This window comes from Falco naumanni, chromosome 8, assembly GCF_017639655.2.
Source record: "Falco naumanni isolate bFalNau1 chromosome 8, bFalNau1.pat, whole genome shotgun sequence".
In the NCBI taxonomy this organism is placed as follows: domain Eukaryota; kingdom Metazoa; phylum Chordata; class Aves; order Falconiformes; family Falconidae; genus Falco; species Falco naumanni.
The window spans coordinates 30,643,258-30,662,595 of NC_054061.1; the positions used below are offsets into that span (position 1 = coordinate 30,643,258).

Sequence of the window (19,338 nt, forward strand, 5' to 3'; positions counted from 1 at the left end):
TTGTAATATTCAGTAGGAAATGTTCTTGGTGGGATGTGTAATATAAAGAGCTGTAATTATGCTTTTATTCTTTCTGAATGTTGGTATGTTCTTTTTTGTAGTACGAAGCTATTCTGAAAGGCATTCAGCTTAAAGTACTCTTAAACCTTGTTTCTATGGCAATTCTTCAATATACTTTAGAACTCATTTCTCTCCATCTTAGAAGTTTAGAGGAAAAATAGAAGAGAAGTAATTTAGCTCAGCAAGATATGCTGCTTTCAGTGCTGCACAAGAATGATTTGTAGTAGCAGAGCCATTATCTAACTGTATACAGTAAATGTCAGTTCAGCCGTTTTTGAGCCCTATTCTGTATCTGCCAATTTAAAACTCTTATTCTTAAAAGTTTAAATTACTACACTTTTTGTTAAAGTTCGTACCATCTTCTCTGCTATACTTAAGATACTTCTAACTGTACATATTCAATTTTCAGGAACGCTTTAGTTATGTTTGCCCTGACTTAGTAAAAGAATTTAACAAGTATGACACAGATGGTACAAAGTGGATTAAACAGTATACTGGAATTAATGCTATCTCAAAGAAAGAATTTACTATTGATGTTGGCTATGAGAGATTCCTGGGGCCAGAGATCTTCTTCCATCCTGAGGTAAGTGGGTTTGAATTGCCTACACTTTCTGGCATAGGTGCGTTTTAGATGGTAGCATGTAAATAGTATTTGCAAACTTGTAAAGGAGTAGTTATCCCAACTTCCTTTATCCTTATTTCTAAACAGGTACCAACTATTGTAGTAAGTCAGCGTAGTTTTGATTCTTGACTGCTAGTGATCTTTGTACAAATACAGGTTGATACCTAAACAAAAGTACTATATTTGAATTTTTTTAAGCAAATGAATTACTGACCCAGATCATCTTCTTGCAATTCTTAAAAGAATTTCCAGGTCTCACCATGTTGTACCCTGTTCTCTTAGCTGTCTCTTGAAAAGTCAACTTTCTAAATAAGCTGCCATTTTGCCTTTATATCCTCTGTCTTCTACTGTTGGGAAAAAATAAAAGGGAATAAAGCCTTCCCCCCTGCCCCCACTCCCTCTACATTCTGCTGTTGCAGGCTTTGTCGTGTTACACTGGTTTGCTGTAGTGCTCAGCATCTTGGAAGGGCAGGTATTCTTTGACCTGTTAACAGTTAACAAAAACTATCTAAGAGAACAGCTGGCAAAATAGATACTTTAGGTTTATTAGTCTTTCACACCTTTTATAAATGGCAGTAAAAACAGCTAACAACTATTATGTTAGTTTTCATGACATCTCTAGTATAATAGGATGCATCTCCCCATTTTCTTTCTTCCCTTTCCTTTGCAATATGTGATCCTACATGTTGACTTATGTTGATTTTTTTCTTGATTGTAGTTTGCTAATCCAGACTTTACGCAACCAATCTCAGAAGTAGTAGATGAAGTTATTCAGAATTGTCCTATTGATGTTAGACGTCCTCTGTATAAGGTCAGTAGCTATAATAAATTTTTTTAATACTTGTCTTAGAAGGATTGTACTTCATACTGAAATATGTATTTGAAACTATTTAAAAAAACAACAACTAACAACAAAATCATTTTTCCAGAAGTGAGTCCATTGTGTAGATTGGTTTATGTTGTTCGCTTACACTTTTTCAGAATATGATGTTTCATTACTCAAACTCCTATGTAAAACAAAAATAAATAAGGGAAACATAAATCTGAGTGAAGGAAATGTACAAAGATACAAATGGATTTTAAAGCACAGCCAATTTTAATGTCACATGGTCTTTGTGAATTCATGTTCTGTCATGCTTAAGTGTTAGATAATTTAAAACTTAAAGTAAAAGCCTACCTGCTAACTGTATTTTTTAAAACTACATTTAATATTTCACTATTTTCAGACGTGGTTAATAATTTTTGTTACTCAAAACAGAATATTGTCCTCTCTGGAGGCTCAACCATGTTCAGGGACTTTGGTCGTCGTTTACAGCGAGACTTGAAAAGGACTGTTGACGCCAGACTGAAACTTAGCGAAGAACTTAGTGGTGGCAGACTGAAGGTTAGTTCTTGAAGCTAATGCGTTTAACAAGCATCTTTCTGTCCCTTGTAACCTGGAAAATGTGAAAATAACGTATTGCTATGATGATTTTGTTTGTTGAAATGTCTTTATTTTCATGTAGAGTTCTTATAGAAGCTTTTCAGAAATTCGTATGTTGCAGAGGATTGTAGACTGGTATTGGAAAATATTTATATAATCCCTTCATTGTAGGAAGCTAGAGTGCTGTTTCCCCAGGTATGCACTTGTGCTGCCTGTCCCTTACTATTCAGCTAAATCAGTTGCATCTAATGGAAGGATGGGACTTGTGTCTGTTATGTAAAAGCAGCTGGCCATTCCCCAGCTGCTCTTGTGCAAATCATCATCCTCAGTCTTTTGAACTCGAAAGATAATAAAAGAGATGGAGCAAGCTCATTGTTGAGCCACCTTGGGTAGTCATAGGACTGGAGCACTTGTCTTATGAGGAAAGGCTGAGGGAACTGGCTTGCTGAGAGAAGAGAAGGCTTTGGGAGTCCTAATAGCAGCCCCTCAGTATATGTGGGAAGGTTGAGAAAGTGGGACTAGGCCCTTGACAGTACTCAAGGGGTGGGCATGTGAGAGACAGCAGATAAAAATTGAGACAAAAGACATTCAGCTTGGATGAATGGAAAGGAAAAACTTTTTCATTTTGAGGATGATTGGGCATTGGAACAGGCTGCATGGAGACGTTGTGCGGTCTCCATTCCTGAACGTTTTTGAGATTTGGGTGGATAAAAGTTCCCCCGACCTCATAGCTGACTTCCTGCTTTGAGCAGGAGGCTGAATTAGAGACATGCTGGGGTCCTTTCCCACCTATATTACCCTATAATCCTATGAAGTGACTGTACTTCACTAAGCTGCATGATGCTTAATTTATGTTCTTTCCACTTTTGACCTCTGATCGAACTTCTGGATTTTTTATGTTGAGTCTGCATACATAAAAGATACCATCAGAGACAAAAATTACTTTGTGGGTTTTTTCCTTTTTAGGCAAGATTGAAGTGATTTTCCTCATTTATTTTTTAGTAGTTATCTAGCTAGATGAGCTCAAACAATCCTTAAAAAAAACCCCGTGTAGAGCTTCATAATATGCTGTGTACACAACTCTGAAATTTCAGCTGTATGTGGTTCTCTGATTCAAGTAACCTAGTTTATTCTCAGTTCTCCTTACTAGACTTCCATCACTTACTAAGGAAGCAGGATATGAATAAGGAAATCTGCTGCAATTCTTCCTCCTTCAGAGTACTAGGCATTGCAAGTAATCACTGGCTTGAATTTTGCAAATGATATTACAAATTATTTCAAATTGTTCAGTTTTCAGCAGGTTCTATTGGAATAAACAAATTGCTCTTTTTTTGAAACTGTTATGTACGCTGACATTTTTGATAAGCACAAGTAAGGAATGAAGGTTTGTGTGGATATGGAGGGAAATGGGCTAACTGGAACAAAGGTAGTTTTAAAAAGCATGACTGTGACTGTATTGGTCCTAGATAAACTTTCAATCTGCCACAGATGCTTTGTTAAAATAATGACATGAAACCTAGCTTTCTAAAGTGTGTGTTTTTTAAAGGGCTTAAGTAGTATGTGTTTGTTCTTACAACTGCATAAATAGTCCCTCAAGAAATTCAGCAGAAAATAGAATGTGGATAACTGGAGAGGAACACTGTAGCGGAGCTCTTGGGAGAAAATTGGTGTGAATGCAAGTATCTCTTAATGTCTGATAAAGTAGGTAACCGGCAATTTATAAGCAAGAGCTATTTCTTAGTCTGGATTGTACAGGAGAAAATCTGATGCTGTAATTGCAAATTTACATACCCAGCTTTTAAGAAAATAATTTGTGAAAAGTAAGCTTGGAGTATACACTCTTCTTAAAGACCTAATTTTTACCAGCAAAAGTGATTTTTAATGTATTCCTTTTGGATTTTTCCCCCCCTTTTATAGCCTAAGCCCATTGATGTACAAGTCATTACACACCATATGCAAAGATACGCTGTTTGGTTTGGAGGATCAATGCTGGCTTCCACGGTAAGTTAGCTATAAAGCTGAGCATGCTTTAGTCATTCTGGCGATGCTTTTGGAGTTCTCATCTCTCCTTCACTTCATATTAACTGTGGTTGGGGGATTTGTGATAGGTCTCAGGTAGGAAATACGCCCTCCCCATCCCCTTTTGAAGTTTTTGCATTAGACTTTAAAGATTTAAAAGAGCAAATGACTGCTGAATTACAGCTTTGTGTGGGTTGTTAAATAGTGCATTTTAGTTCTGTGGTGAAATACATTGTTTGCATTGGTGTTCAGCCATGCGTGATGTAATAGTAATTTCAGGACCTTCAAGTATTTGGTTTTCTTTTTCCATTTGCTACATATATGTTGCTGTTGTTCAAATAAGGTGTACGTACCATTGACTAATCTTTTTTTCCCCCCCCCCCCCTTCCCTTTACAGCCTGAATTCTACCAAGTATGCCATACCAAAAAAGATTATGAAGAGATTGGTCCTAGCATCTGTCGTCACAACCCTGTGTTTGGAGTCATGTCTTAAAGCTGACCTCAGAGGGGTCAGGGATAGGGAGGTGGGGAGGAGGAAGAAGAGTCTTTCTGATAACTTGTTTGTCTGATGGCTGGTATTAAGATAACAAACATGACTTGACAATAAGTAAAAGACCAAACACAATTAAGCAGGATTATTTTAATAAGTGTCTCAACATGCGGATGTAGTGGAAAGCCAAAATGATCACATTTTTTCTTTAGATTGATTATTTGAACCTGTGCGTAACAAAACAAATAAGTGGATTTTAGTTCTTTCTGTGCCCTGATATTTTGTATATTAATGAATTATCCAAGATTTGACGGGATTTGATGGTGTGTAGATAGTCAGCTCTCTAATGCTTCCATTGTACCCTTTCATGGGTGCAATGCAGGAGCTTGTTTATATTTCATACTTTTTTATACTTTGAGGAAAAATATGAATTAAAGAAGCTGTATTATTTGAGGAAAAAAAAATTACCAGTGACCAACTTGAAAGCAAATTTAAAAAACAAAAAAAGTCATGAGTCATGCAACTAGTTCTTGCAAATCATGACCAGTCTAAATCCTGGGTTCCATGCAGCGCGAGTGCTTTTGGAACTAAGAAGCTAGTATCTTGGATTAACTGATGCCTGCTAGTGCTTTCTGATTACTTGGTGCATTTTCATACTATCTCTTGCTTAAAAAAAGAAAAAAAAAAAGTAAAGACAAGACTGTTGGACCAGTATTGCAGTTCTGTAGTGTCATTTCTAATTAAACCAAATAATCAGGTTATCAAAATTGGTGTATTTAAAGCCTAACACCATTCCAATAAAGGCACAAAATTTCTTTTTATGTTTGTGTCAGACTTGTTAATCTTATTACATGGGAAGTTGTGAGCATGGGTTCCTACATATCCGCTGTGGCTTTTGAAGAGTAAGATTGATCTGTAAGGTAGAGATCATTATGTGCATTGTGTAAACTGAAGTGTGAGCGTTTTAGAACTGCAGTTTATATGTTCATCTAGATAGCACTTACCTATATAAACCTAACATCTCCTCCATTGTTAGGTTTGTTAATCTACTTTGTTCTGTAACTTTTTTCCCACCACTTTCTTTTGAGTCGTGGCATACAAGAGACAGCACTGCATTTTAAATCTCTGTGGTTTTTCTGAGAGAAAATACCATGTAGATAAAAATAAAGTGAAAACAATCTCTTTCTCATTCTTTCTAGGAAGAACGCTTCATATATTGAATGGAATGACTTAAAATTTCTGTTAATATTTGATGAAAGAAACCTCTTCTTTAGACACTTCTGAACTCACGAATGTAGTTAAGGTTGTTTACACAGAAGACCACAAGAGGGAGATCTCTTTGTTTCTTCTGAGTTGTATAAAGGTGCTGCAGAGTTGTTTTTTTTTTCCAGAGAAACTTACCAAGTGTCAGAGCTTCTAGTTGCTTCAAAGCATGATAGATGAGATTCCAAAACAAAGATAAATATGGGAAACTATTTTTACAGCAGGCATTATAAAACTTCACATGCTGGAATTGAATAGAACTTTGGTACAAACAAGAAAATGTTAAATAATGGTATTACAAAACTATTATTATCGACATCTCCCTATCAGTGAAAAAAAGGTTTTTTTAGAGTTTTTCAAATAGTGACTTTTTTGAGTCAGAACTGCTCACTGATTCATATGTAAGAAAGATCAGTAGGCAAATATGTGTAAAATGAAGAAGCTAACGTAAGCTGTGCTTTTCCAACGATCCTCTAGTTTGCAATTGTGTCATACCCTAGCGGCTGGATTTCTTGATGCATTGCAATGACCTGAAGATAAGACAAGTTTTTTCCCCTCTAGAAACTAGAACCTTAGAAATTCACTTGAAAAAACTCAAAAAGTCTTGATAAACGGAGTGTAGTGAGGAAATGTAAAGAAAAGGAGTGAATACTGGTTCTTGTCACACACAGCTGTATGTAGATCTCTAGGATTATGTGCGGAGATGCACAGAATGTATAGGTGTGGAGGGCACGCCTCTTAGCTGAAGGACGGGCCTGGTCTGTATTCACTGAAAGCTGTACTGCAGCTGGCCCTAGATGTAATCGTAACTCTGGTTTGTGGATCTGCTGGAACCCAGATTGGGTGTGTGTTTCCCCCGTTTCCTTTTGTTGTTGCATTCAGGCCTCTGTTGTTGCATCTTGGAGGAGCTGAGGCAGTCTGTGAAAAGGCACCAGCAGAATGCAGTTGATGTGCAAGGAGCCCAGGGGCTGGGGTGCAGGAGCCGAGTGAGTGGTCACGGATGATTTGGGGAGGAGCTGAGAGACACTTGGGGGTGAGACTCCCTTTAAGCAAATCTGCTTTCCTACAGATCCTTTACAGGCTGTAATTTGTTGAGATGCCCTGGGCTTGGGTGCTGGGTGGGTGTGCTCTGCAAGAACAGCTGTCTGAATTAGAGTGGTGGCATCCAAATATCACAGAATGGTTTGGGTTGGAAGGGACCTTAAAGACCATCAAGTTCCAACCCCCTGCCATGGGCAGGGACACCCCCCACCAGCCCAGGCTGCTCAGAGCCCCGTCCAGCCTGGTCTTGAGCACTGCCAGGGATGGGGCACCCACAGCTGCTCCGGGCAGGCTGTAAATATTCAGAATTTAGCTGTCCTTGGGTATGGTGCGTAAAAGAGACAGGCAATTCTCATGGACTGTGTTTTGACAGCTGGGCTCTTGCAGGAGAGGGGAGGGAGAATAGGAAAAAACGGGCTGCATTGCGAGGGAACCATGTCCAACAGACTTGCTGCTTCAGGCAGCTGTGTTGTGTTGGTGTTTTACCGGAGTATGCACTGCCTCGTGGTGGGGAGCACTCCAGAGCTGGGCTGTATCTGGTGCAGTCGTAACCGGGTTAGCAGGTAGTTGCGGTAAGTCAAGGAAACAAGTCAGCTCATATATGAGCTCTTCAATGGGAGGATGAGTTGACATTTGAGCAAGAAAGCTGTTGGTATGAGTGGGAGCTGCTGCCACTTGTGATAGAAGATGGGTTTTGCATTCCAGCTGTATTCAATGCAGGAAGCTCAGGTGCCACCAGGGTTTTCATCATGAATTTGGTATGTTCAGGAGTAAGGCCAGGAGGTTGGTGGTTGTATTTTTCCTAGGTTGGGGGATCCCTGCTGCCAAAACTGAATAAAAACAGCTAAGCAGCCCAGAACAGTGTGGTTTTAGGCACCTTCTGCATAAAACTCTCTTATCCTGTGTACAGAACTAGAAGTCTTATGCTCCAAAGAGAAGCTGTGTTTGTTGCAGTGTTGTCTCAGCGATGGACCTCAGCGCTTGGAAGAGTTGGTATGTGTGACCTAAGTGCTGCTGAGCAGCCCATATGTTGTCTGACTTGCTTAGGTGAGACAGGTACAGTTTTATCCAGCTACGTGCATGTTAATCACAAGATCAGGGATGTCAGAGGTTAGTCTTTTGTTATACTTGTTTGTTCCAATATGTGTTCATCTTCCCATGGCTCCAAGAAAGTTGCTTCTATTAGTTATTTATGTAGAAGAGGAAGAAGGGGAAAGCACCCTTGTAGCTGTAATTTAAAGTGGTGTTAAGCTTCTCATAGGATGAAATAAGGGGGAGTCTTTGCAATGTGGTGGGTTTTGGTTTTGGTTGGTGGGGGTTTTTTTGGTTTTTTTTTTTAATACTGTAGATACCATTTCAGAGAAGGTGTACAGCCATGGCTGATTTCTGGTGTGTTAGGGTACTATATGAGCAGCTCCCATTAATCACTTGGACTGAATGGAGTGGTCAGCACTTAAACACACAGATACGATACTCGGGCTTGCATGCTGGGAATAACTCTTTGGGAATAGTTCACATCAGTGTTCTGCACCTGTAACACCAGGTCTGACTCTGAGCTGCCATTGCTGGTGAGGTGGTGGAAGGGCTGAGCATCCCGTGGGTAGGTCATCCCAGGGATTGTGTAAAGCAGACGTCGTACAGTGTGAATGAAAGGCAATTTCAGAAGAACCCTCTGCTCTCATTGAGTTTGTGCCTGCCATTGTTGCTCTGTGTTGGATTGGGTTTAAAGCATCCAAGAGGTTAATTGCAAAAGCAAGTGTTTAAATAAAAAATAAACGAACAAAAGGTTAGAATTAAATGATACTTTTTTTTCTCCCAAGGCTCGGTATTGGGCAGGTTACATAAAGAAGGCAATTACAATTTGCACCTGTGTACAAATTTAGCTGTTTTTTTCTCTGTTTAAAAAATCCCAGCATCCCAAGAATACATAAAATCCTTTACCTGATCTCTCCATGTTTCTTTGAAACAAGTGAAATGGATAACCTGGCTGGGGATGGATGCAGCACACAGCTGTAAGTCCCTCCTCTCCCAGTGCCCAGCCAGGGCGGAGCTGTGGCAGTGGGACAGGGTGGCTGACGGAGCTGGAAGCATCCAAAACACGTGTAAAAATGTGAAGTGGCAAAATGGCTGTGTTGGTGTCCTTATTAATCACTAAATGAGCCACACAGTCACTGTGCTTATTCTGTAATGGAGGATTTAACAGGACTGATGGTAGGAAGCTACGTTTGGCCTGTCTAGGAGCCTGGCTGACAGAGTCCCCTGGGAGGCTGCCCTGAAGGGCAAAGGAGTCCAGGAAGGCTGGACGTTCTTCAGGAAGGAAATCTTAATGGTGCAGGAGCAAGCCAATCCCATGTGCCAGAAGATGAGCCAGCAGGGAAGAAGACCGGCCTGGCTGAGCAGAGCTTTGGCTGGAACTGGGGGGAGAAGGAAAGTTTATGTCCTTTGGAAGAAGGGGCAGGCAACGCTGGAGGGCTACAGGAATGTCGTGAGGTTGCACAGGGAGAAAATTAGAAGAGCCAAAGCCCAACTAGAACTTAATCTGGCTACTGCTGTAAAAGGTTTTTTTCTTATTTTCGAAAAAAACATTAGCAACAGGGCTAAGAAGAATCTCCATCCTGTACTGGATGCAGGGGGAAACAGTGACAAAGGATGAGGAAAAGGCGGAGGTATTTAATGCTGCCTTTGCCTCAGTCTTTGGTAGCGAGACCAGTTGCCCTCAGGGCACTCAGCCCCCTGAGCAGGGACGGGGAGCAGGATGAAGCCCCCATAACCCCAGGGGAAATGGCCAGCGGCCGGCTGCACCCCTCGGACACACACAGGTCTGTGGGGCCGGATGGGACCCCCCCGAGGGTGCTGAGGGAGCTGGGTGAGCGCTCACCCCGCCGCCGCCAGCCATTTACCAGCAGCCCTGGCTCACCGGGGGGTCCCGGCAGGCTGGGGGTCAGCCAGGGTGACCCCACCGGCGGGAGGGGGGATCCGGGGAGCCGCAGGCCTGTCAGCCTGACCTCGGTGCCGGGGCAGAGCCCCCCGAGTGCCATCCCGCGGCACGTGCGGGACAGCCGGGGGATCCGGCCCAGCCGGCGCGGGGTTATGGAGGGCGGGTCCTGCCGGGGACCCCGATCTCCTCCTGTGACAGGGAGAGTCCCTCAGCGGGCGCGGGGGGGGGCTGGGGGGTGTGCCTGGGCCTTCGTAAAGCCTTTGCCAGGGTCTCCCGCAGCATCTCCCGGAGGAACCGGCCGCCGTGGCTGGGGCGGGCGCGTTCTGTGTGGGGTACGAGCCCGGCCGGACGGCTGAGCCCGAGGAGCGGCGCCGAGTGCAGCGGAGTATGGCCCCGGTGCCGGGCCCCGGCGCGGCCGCCCCTCGGCCCCTGTGCCAGGTGCGGGCCCCTCAGCGCGGGGGGGGACGTGGGGGGCTGGAGCGTGCCCAGAGCCGGGCAGGGGGCTGGGGAAGGGGCTGGGGCACGAGGCTGGTGAGGAGCGGCCGGGGGAGCCGGGGGGGTTTGGCCCGGAGAGGGGGAGGCTGAGGGGAGACCTTATCGCCCCCTCGACTGCCCGGCAGGGGCTGTGGGCAGGGGGGGTCGGGCTCTTCTCCCGGGGAACGAGCCACAGGGCAGGGGGGACCGGCCTCGGGTTGCCCCGGGGGAGGTTGAGGTTGGAGACTGGGGAAAGTTTCTTCCCTGAAAGGGTGGTCAAGCCCTGGGACAGGCTGCCCGGGGAGGCGGTGGAATCACTATGCCTGGAGGTGTTAAAAAAACACGTAGATGCGGTGCTTAAGGACATGGTTTAGTGGTGGGATTGGCAGCCCTGGGTTAACAGTTGGATTTAATGATCTTAAAGATCTTTTCCAGCCTAAACTATTTTATAAATGAGGCTCATACTTTCATTGTCCTGGTGACTGCTGGGTGACCTGATGCAGTGCTATTTCTGCACAGAAAATGGCAAGGAACACGTAAAGGTGTCTCACCACCCTGCCTGAACTTGGCTCGCTTTTCCAATCTCCAGGAGTTTAATTTTACTCCGCTAGACAAAGTAGGACTCCAGATTTAATTGGCTCTGTGTGGTTAAAAACTTGTATTTTCATGCAGCTGCACTGACAATACATCTAAGGTCACTGCCAAGTCAGTTTAGGCTCACCTCTTCATTTTCTGAGCGTGGCCCTGCTGCCAGCTGGCAGGATAGTACTGTTTAAGTTTACTGCCTGATAATCATGTCATTTTCCACATAGGATGAACATTTTGGCACGTTTTTGCAGCAGTGAAATCAAGATAAATATATTTGTTGTTGTAGTCACTTAGTTTATTTTTTATTATTTTCCCCTGCAGAAGCAAGTGCTGGAACGATCGGCTCAGAGTGCTGGGCGCCCTCCCTGGTATAGTATAAGCCTTTGAGTTTTCTGTTTTAAACAGTACAGAGCTGCCCAGCTCCTGTGTGGATACTGCAGATGTCTCTTTCATCTCTTAAAAGTTTTATTACAAAACGTGATTACCAAATGGAAGGCACAGCCTGACCTGTGCTAGCTGTAGGTGTGGCTCTCCTGCACAAGAAGCAATGCCCTGTGTGTTTGGGTGTACTGCTCCTTGTGAATCGCCGTACCAGTGGGTAGATGGCAATTTCAGGAATTTCTTTCTCCGTACACCAGCTGCTTTTTCCTGTATTATATAGATTGTATAAATTTTCTGGTAATTGTAGTGTGTGTTACTTATAGATATCATCCAGAAGTGGTGTTACTCCAACTGGCAAATACCTTTCTGCATCTTTCCTGAAGCTGGACTGGAGAGAGACCTGTGAATAATGTTTTGGATGAAGGTTCAAGATGTTTCCTAGGTTTTCTGTTTTACCACAGTGGTTTGGAAAGCCACCAGATAATCTGCTCTGATTCACAGTAATGTGCAGTGTGGCTGTAGTTTTTTCCCCAGACTTGCAAAGCTTTTAGTGTAAATGCGTTTAATGCCGGAGAGAGACCCAGAGAATAACAACAGTAATGAGTTTATAGGAGCTGAAGATGTAATGCTTGATATAGAATGTGTAACAATGGTATGGTTGAGAAAAGTTGTGGGGTTTTTCTTCTTCTTTTCATGAATTAAAAGAAAGATCAAGAAATTTATATCATTTGAAAGACAGACTAGCACAAAGGAAGCTGTTTTCACTTCTCCAAAGCCCAGAAGAGGTCCTGCTTCAAGGGCATCCAGGACAAATTTTTTTTAACGCTCTGTTGAAGTTGTTCTGGTTTTTATAAATGAATGTTAACTGGAGCAGGGGCTTAAATGCATTTCTCCTTCCCAGCTAAATGCTCTCTGGCTGCTAAGCTGTATGGCAAATTTTCTCCCTCGTTCTATTGTTTGGGTGACTAATCCTGGGAGAAAGCTTTCACCTCATGATTTGGAGCCCAGGCTTGCATCTCCTTTGGTCTTGAATTGATAAATCTAATATGTTTTTATCAGTGAACTGAGGGACTGGCTGTTCTTTCTGCCCTTCCCCAGCTGTCTGGGGTGAGTGGCTCCCTGTTCTGCTTGCTGCCTTCTGGGGCCTCAGCTTGGTACTGCCTGTGGGGATGGATGAACGTGGGCAGATTCTCGGGGACCCAAATTCCCACACAGGGCTGAATCTAAAAACTCGGGAGTGCAAGAGCAGTAACAACCCACAGCTACTGCATTCACTGCTACTGTCATTCTTCTGCTTGAGGAGTAAAATACATTGGTGGTGGGAGCAGCTTTGCAGTGCTGCCTCCATCTGCTGCTGGTACTCTGGCCTCACCTCCCATCCCTGAGCTGCAGAGCCCCGTGTAAACCTCCTCCTGTTCACATAGCTGGACCCTGTCCCTCCTGTGCCCTTCCAGCTAATCTCCATCCCCTTTTGGTAGCATACGCTGGATGCTGGTGCTCTCTGCTCTAAATCATTGCTGGAAGTTTAATGGTTTAGTGAGTCCTGGTAGCCTCAGATGGAGGCTTTGCCAAACCCTTGGCAGGTCTGCACTGTTCATTGTTAGGGCAGTTTAGTGTGTTTTACTTGTTGAAATGTTCCAAGTGAAGGCATATTCACTCATTAAATAAATGTAAAGTTCAGAATAAAATAAGATGTCCTCTTGATGTCCTTTCAGAAGGAATCCTGTAGACATGGGCTCAGTACTCTGCACAGCATAGAGTTATCATGTTTATGAGAGCTATTCTTGATGTATGGGTGTCTAAAATATAGTGATTGAAGGTGATGACAGTCTGGCTCTTCTGAAGTTGATGTATTTCCTGAGCTGTGCTTGGTGTCCAGGGAAGGAGACATTTCTAAATTGGCTTGAGTTGGGAAAGCAAAAATGTCCAGTTGTCCAGCTTTGCGTATTGGAGCAGGTGTACCAAGAAATCTCTCCAGCTCTCCCTTGAGGCACAGCCCTAAGACTGGCCGCTGCTGTCCACAGCACAGCATGGGGTCTGTCATCAGCAGCTCTGGTCTGAGATGAAGCCCTGAAACCCTCCATTCTTCAAGGTGGTGTTTAGTTTTGATTTGTTTTTATTGTTTTCTACAACTTCCAAATTCTGGGATTTAGCCAGACTCTGTTAATGGTGAAAAGTAACAAAAGTTGTGCTCCAAAGAATAATAACTAACAAATAACAAATATGAAGCATCTGGTAGAACTCCAAGGAAGGCAGAAAATAAGGAAGATGCAAGAGTGTTATAATGCAGATTTACTGCTGAAACATCATGGGGATGGGAGATGGACAAATGGCCTTATTGCGGCATGATTGTGCTTACATATATATATTTACTAGTTACAGTTGTCTGAGAAGGCTTTGCCTGGCGTGAATTTGCAGGCATGATACAGTCAAGGTTTCACACTTAGCCACAGGATGGCACTTTCCCACAAGAAATCCTGCATAGCTGCAGTCTGGAAAAACCTTTTGCACAACCTGCCTGGAAAAAAAGCATCTAACTGAGAGCATGTGAAGGCAAACCTTCATGGAAAGGCTGATGCCTTCTAGTCATAACAAAGTGAGGAAGGTTAGAGCATTGTCTTCCTATTTTGGAGCCACTAAATCTGTCTCCCTGCAGATGCCGGTGCTCAGACACCTGCACAATGCTCAAGCCAACAGAAGCGGTGTGAGATTACCTATGGACTCTAAGCTGGACCAAGTCCCTCAGAGCAGGGGGCGTCAGAGATGCATTGGAGGGGAATCAGTGTAGGGGGAAATGGGAAATGTCACATGCAATATGTGAAGCCACTTCAGGCAATAACTATGAGGAGGTTTTTGTACTTTCATCGCAATTCACTTCTGAATTAATTCAGCCTTTCCTTGCACCTGGTCATAGGGAGTGCACAGGAGACAGCCTGGGGATGCTGTGGGCAATGCCAATGTCTTCTAAGACCTGATAAAGCCAGGCAGAGCTCTGCTCTATCAGAGTCTTGATAGAGATTTGTGGTAAGTAGGTGCCATTAGTGTGTCATCCACGAAGTGTAGATAATGGTAATATTACCCTAATATGATGATACTTGCCAGGGACGTCACAGCAATGTTGTCAGTATAGCCTGTCAGGCTTTTCTGAGCAAAATGTGCTTTTACCTGAGAGCTGGTTTGTAAAAGAGTAATGTTTTTGCAGAAGTTTACTGTCAGCATGATATTTTCATCAGGAATGTTTTTCTGGTACTTGATGAAATTTCCTGCCAGCATCTGTCCTCAGCACAGCCCCTGGCCTGAGGGTGGGTTAGGGCATTCCTGGGCCCAGATCCTGACCCCATGCTTCTTAATTCAGGCTGAGGAGCAACGGTGGGGAACCTGTCATTTCTGCTTTGATTCTGTTTCTGCCTAAATATCTTCTCTGAATGCCTGAGAAGTTTTGTGGGGCAGCTGTGAGGCTTCCCAGGTTTGCACAGGCTGCAGAGAGCCTCCTTGTCCTGCAGGCAGGGTGGGCTGCTCAGACCCTGGGGCAGGTGGGCAGCGGGAACAGGGCTGAGCCTCCCCCGGCATGGTGTGGTGTAAGTGCATCCAAATTGTGCTTGCCTGGGCCAGCTTAGTTATTTTTGCTGGTGTAGTCACAGTGCTCAGCCTGAGCAGATGCCCTGGAAGTGGTCCTGGGCTGGGGCTGGGCAGCAGCCGTGTGTGCCTCTCACCTTTAATGGACCTCTCGGTATTTTTAGAACTCCTCTAATTATTGCCTAATGCACTCTGATTTTATCGAAGTTATGCCCTGACAACCTTCTGCTCCTCTCTCACCTCCATTAACTCATCTGACTCACAGAATGTCAAACATGGTTTATTTGCCAAACTGTGCAAGCTGACAGCAAGGTCCAAAACTGCAGAATACACCTTTCCTCAGCTATGAAGCATCCTGAGATTCAGGGGATGATTTTGCTACGTCTGTGGAATCACATCCAATTCATGGTCTTTGGGCATTACTTTCCCCTGCTCACCCTGTGGATCCTGCTGCAGGACCACAGCTTGCCACAGCACCCTTGAAGCTGCTGAAATCTGTCAAAGTCAGAGGAATGGGGACCTGTCTCTAAGGTAAAGGTAAGACAGTGCCTGGTGCCTCTGGGCCGAATGCGGGTTATAAAGCAGGTGAACAGGAGCTGCAGGGACGTGGTGCCAACAAAGCTGCATCCCACAGCACAGCCCGTGTGTTTCCCCAGGTCATGCTGGGGATCCTGGGGCACTCGCAGGGGTTTCTCCAGTGGACTGGGTCAACTTGGTACTTCAGCTCCTTGCTGCACAGATCTGCTGCACCAACAAAGGCAACTGAGACTCTGTGTTGGGAAACTGCAGTGATGACAGCTTTCTGCTGGGACAAATGCTGCCTGTTAAATACCTACAGTCCCTCATTCCCTCTCCTCCTGTTGTACCTAGGGAAAGGGTTTATCATTCATCATTTTTGCCTTACAGAGCTAAACAGATCAAAACTAATGATCTAAGGGACGATAGGGGATGATGCTCCACAACCTGTGGGGTCAATGTTTCATTTTGCAATGCTCTGCAGATGCCGCCTTCTGTGTTTTACTTTGTGGGTTTTTTTAATTTTTCCTGTGTGCCCATCAATCCCTTAATGAGTGGGGTGGGTTTGCTTGTGGCAGTGGCACCAGAGCTGAGCACCCGGCTGAGAAACAGTGCTGGGGACTGGGGGGCTCTGTGCCATTTGTGGGGAGGTCCAGGCCATGGTCACCAGTCAGATGTGCTGGCTGTGTGCAGCCTTCCCCTTCATGCCTGCTCCCCACCTCCTGTCCCAGATGCAAAACCTACTGGATGGCAGGGCTATTTAAATACTTTCTCCAGGTAATGGCTGTCAGAAACCCAATCTGATCCTAATGAGAAATGCAGCAGAGGCTTTTCCAGCCTCTAAAAGACAGAAACCAAGCAACACACTATTTTCCAATGCCCTGAAAGCTTAAACACTTTGTAAACGGGTGCGTTAGAAACACAGATAAAATATACCTGGAACCTGTGCTGACAGAGAAGTTGATATGCAGTAAAGCGGGATGTGAATCGACAGCCCCGCAGCTGCATGGCTGCAGCACTCCCTGTTTTGGTGTGGCAGCTGGGGTTTCCACAGTTTTCCCAGCTTCAGCCCCTGTGTGCAGCCTGGACCCCTGGCTTTCACTTGATGGGTTAATTTTGCTTTAAATGAGGAATCTGTTTTGCCCCAGTGGTCAGAGCAAGGTTAAGAAGTTGCACAGAGTGATAACATGGGGCTGAATCCTGCAGATCAATGCAGGTGAGTGCCCAGGGCCAGCCAGGGCAGAAGGGGCAGCTTTACTCACTGCTCAGCCCATTTGAGCATCTTGCCTACCAGCTTTTGTGACCAAATACGTGCTTTCTGATAAGTAGGTAGGCTGTTGGTCCTTAGGAGTGGAATTTAATTTTGTGAAATAGATAGTTGAGTAACAATTTATTAATTTTCATGCAAGTGTTGGTCTTTAGGACAGGTTGGTGTTAGGCACTCAAGTGAGTTGGAGTAGCCTAAAGAAAAAAATGAGGGAATATTCACTGGAAAAAAAAAATGCTGTTAAAATTTTCTTTCAAAACATACTGGAAATCTGAAATCTTGTTACTTGCACCTGTCTGATTATATCTGCAGGATGTTTCTCTCTGATGGGCAGCACTGGCTGCTCCTGTAGGCTCAGCCCTGATCCAGGTGGAGGACATGCTGCTGCTGCAGCAGGACCATGGGCCGTGTGGCTGCCGCAAGTGCCCTGCGTGAGCCTCCTTGTAAGCATGACCCATCACCCCTGCCTACCTGCTAGTGTGGCTAAAGTGACAAAGTAATGAGAGTCACTTTGCTCCTCTGGTTGCTCTCTTTTCCCCAAGGAAAAATTATTTTATTGTTTCTGTAGTTGGAAAACTTCAGGGGAATTAATGAAAATGAAGGATTTTTTTTTCTCCATTTTGAAAACATTTTTTTAGGGATACATAATGTTTTAAATCAGTTTCCTTCTCTGGGAGCAAGGCTTGTACATGTGCATATATCTGCCATGTGGCTTTCAAAAGGTGGTGTCTGTGCAAACTGCGGGGGACACTTAAAAGGATTTTAAAGATGCCAGCTGAGCAGTCAGCTTGGGTTTGGTTGGGGGACAGCAGCACACATGGGGAGCTGGAGACTCTGTAGGTGACTTGCCCCCTGATCTGGGGCAGAGACAGCCCCTCGCTCTTCTGGCAGAGTGGATGGGAGCCCCCTGGACTGTCTCTCTTCACCTTTAAGCTCTGATTCACATCGAGTACTGGTTATTTTTTACTTTTCTTCCTCAGCTCAGGGGTTAATACACATATTTTGTTTTGGGTGTGTTTGAGCAGTGAAGGAGAAAAAGAGAGCCTCTGGGAATTCCCAGAGACTGTCCTCAGGCAGGGGGGGGCGGAAATGCCTAGGCATAAAGAGGAAGGTACAGAGGCTGATTGGGATGGTGGATCAAGAAAGGCACATTTCCAATACCTGACGAACGATCAATACCTGCTGAGGAAGCAGAAGGCAGAGGCTGCACAGCTGGGAGAAGCCTTGCTTCAAACCACATGCCTCGAGCTTTGGGATAGCACACCGGTATGGCACCACCAGCCCAGCCCGGTGGCTTTTATCACCTTCCACCTTCTCACCCAGTGCTTTGCTAGCAAGATCCAGACGCATCTTCTTGGGGCTTTTGCTTTTTCTGCTGCGGTGAGGTTATAACTGGAAGTGTCAGTATTTCAGTAGAGGAATGGTGCTCGACACTTCACACAGGGAATAAAAAAGGAGCGGGAGAGTATAAAATAAGAGGTGACTGCAAAGATATAAAAGCTGAATTAGGTTTTTCTGTAGTACTTGTATGTGTCTTAGTAACAGCTTTGGATTGGATCTGAAATAGTGTGCTGGCTTAAGTGAGCATATAAAATACGCATGTTAACTAGGTAAACAAAACCGACTTTTCAGTATTGTCTTTAAATTGATAATAAAACTATGTACAGGCAGTATTGAAGTGAAAGGATCTTTCACTCATTCATGGCTGGATCACACACCATGAAGATAATCATGTATATTAGACTTTAGGTAGTAATGACTCATAACTCGATATCTGACCTTCTAATTTAAAAAAATAGGATGTGATGCAAAAGACCATTTAACAGCCAGGTCTTTACATGATGAGTGTAAGTCTTCTGTGACTTGCTGCATAATGTTTATTTATATGGTGCCCCTCTACCATGATTTTTTAGGTATTGCATAGACGTGAGGTGACAATTAAAATCCAGTCATGCAATTGAGGACTGGATTACCCATGGCACTAACATGCCCAAGGTCTTTATACACGAGTGGGGATGCTAAACTTGCAGTGTGGATGGCTTGTAGCCCCAGGGGTTACAACCTGAGTGCCTGGGGGCTTTCCTCACAGGTGGCTGCATGCCTCCATCCTCCTTCCCTCACCCAGCCGGTGGCTCCAGTAGGATCTGCCCAAGGACCTGCTGTTTTGCTGCCCTTCATAGTGACCTGTGGTTGGAAATGCTCAGAGGGTCAACAGCAGTTTCATTCTGCACAAATGACGGCGGAGACCTGCTCCCTGCTCTGGTGCATGCCCTGGTCCTGGCATTGAACAGTACCTTGAGGTCTTTTGGGAGGAAATGCTGAGAAAAGCCAACATTTTGGGAAAAGCCCAAACCAAGTCATCAGTTTTCTGAGGCTTTTCACTAGGATTTTTAGTTGACTACTTTAGTTGTAGTTCAATGCAGAAGTTGGGTAGTGGCGCTGCATATCTTCAGGGGTCCCAAGAAATTAATATTTCTCCAATAATAGCAGTACTTTTTTCCTTGTCCCAGCAACACTGCTGGAAATTTCTGTAATATCTCTTATACTACATGACAGCCAGGTTTTAGATTTTTACAAAGCAGATCTGTCCAAGGAGAATGCATCGCTGGCACCAGCAGTTAATCTGTTTTCATGTTGTTGCTTTTGACAGAATTTTTAACTAAAAAACTAGGGAACAGTG

At 44.4% G+C, this 19,338-nt stretch overlaps 1 protein-coding gene across 1 annotated transcript in view; it reads left to right on the forward strand.

Annotated features, from left to right (window-relative positions):
• Nucleotides 1-5,435, forward strand: part of ACTR3 (actin related protein 3) — a 32,691-nt gene extending 27,256 nt beyond the window's left edge. The window contains exons 8-12 of the mRNA XM_040603517.1: nucleotides 470-643; nucleotides 1,401-1,493; nucleotides 1,941-2,066; nucleotides 4,023-4,106; nucleotides 4,522-5,435. Of these exons, the coding sequence (XP_040459451.1) occupies nucleotides 470-643; nucleotides 1,401-1,493; nucleotides 1,941-2,066; nucleotides 4,023-4,106; nucleotides 4,522-4,617 (573 nt within the window). The 3' untranslated portion in view covers nucleotides 4,618-5,435. The remainder of the gene's footprint in view (nucleotides 1-469; nucleotides 644-1,400; nucleotides 1,494-1,940; nucleotides 2,067-4,022; nucleotides 4,107-4,521) is intronic.
• The last annotated feature ends 13,903 nt before the right edge of the window (nucleotides 5,436-19,338 follow it).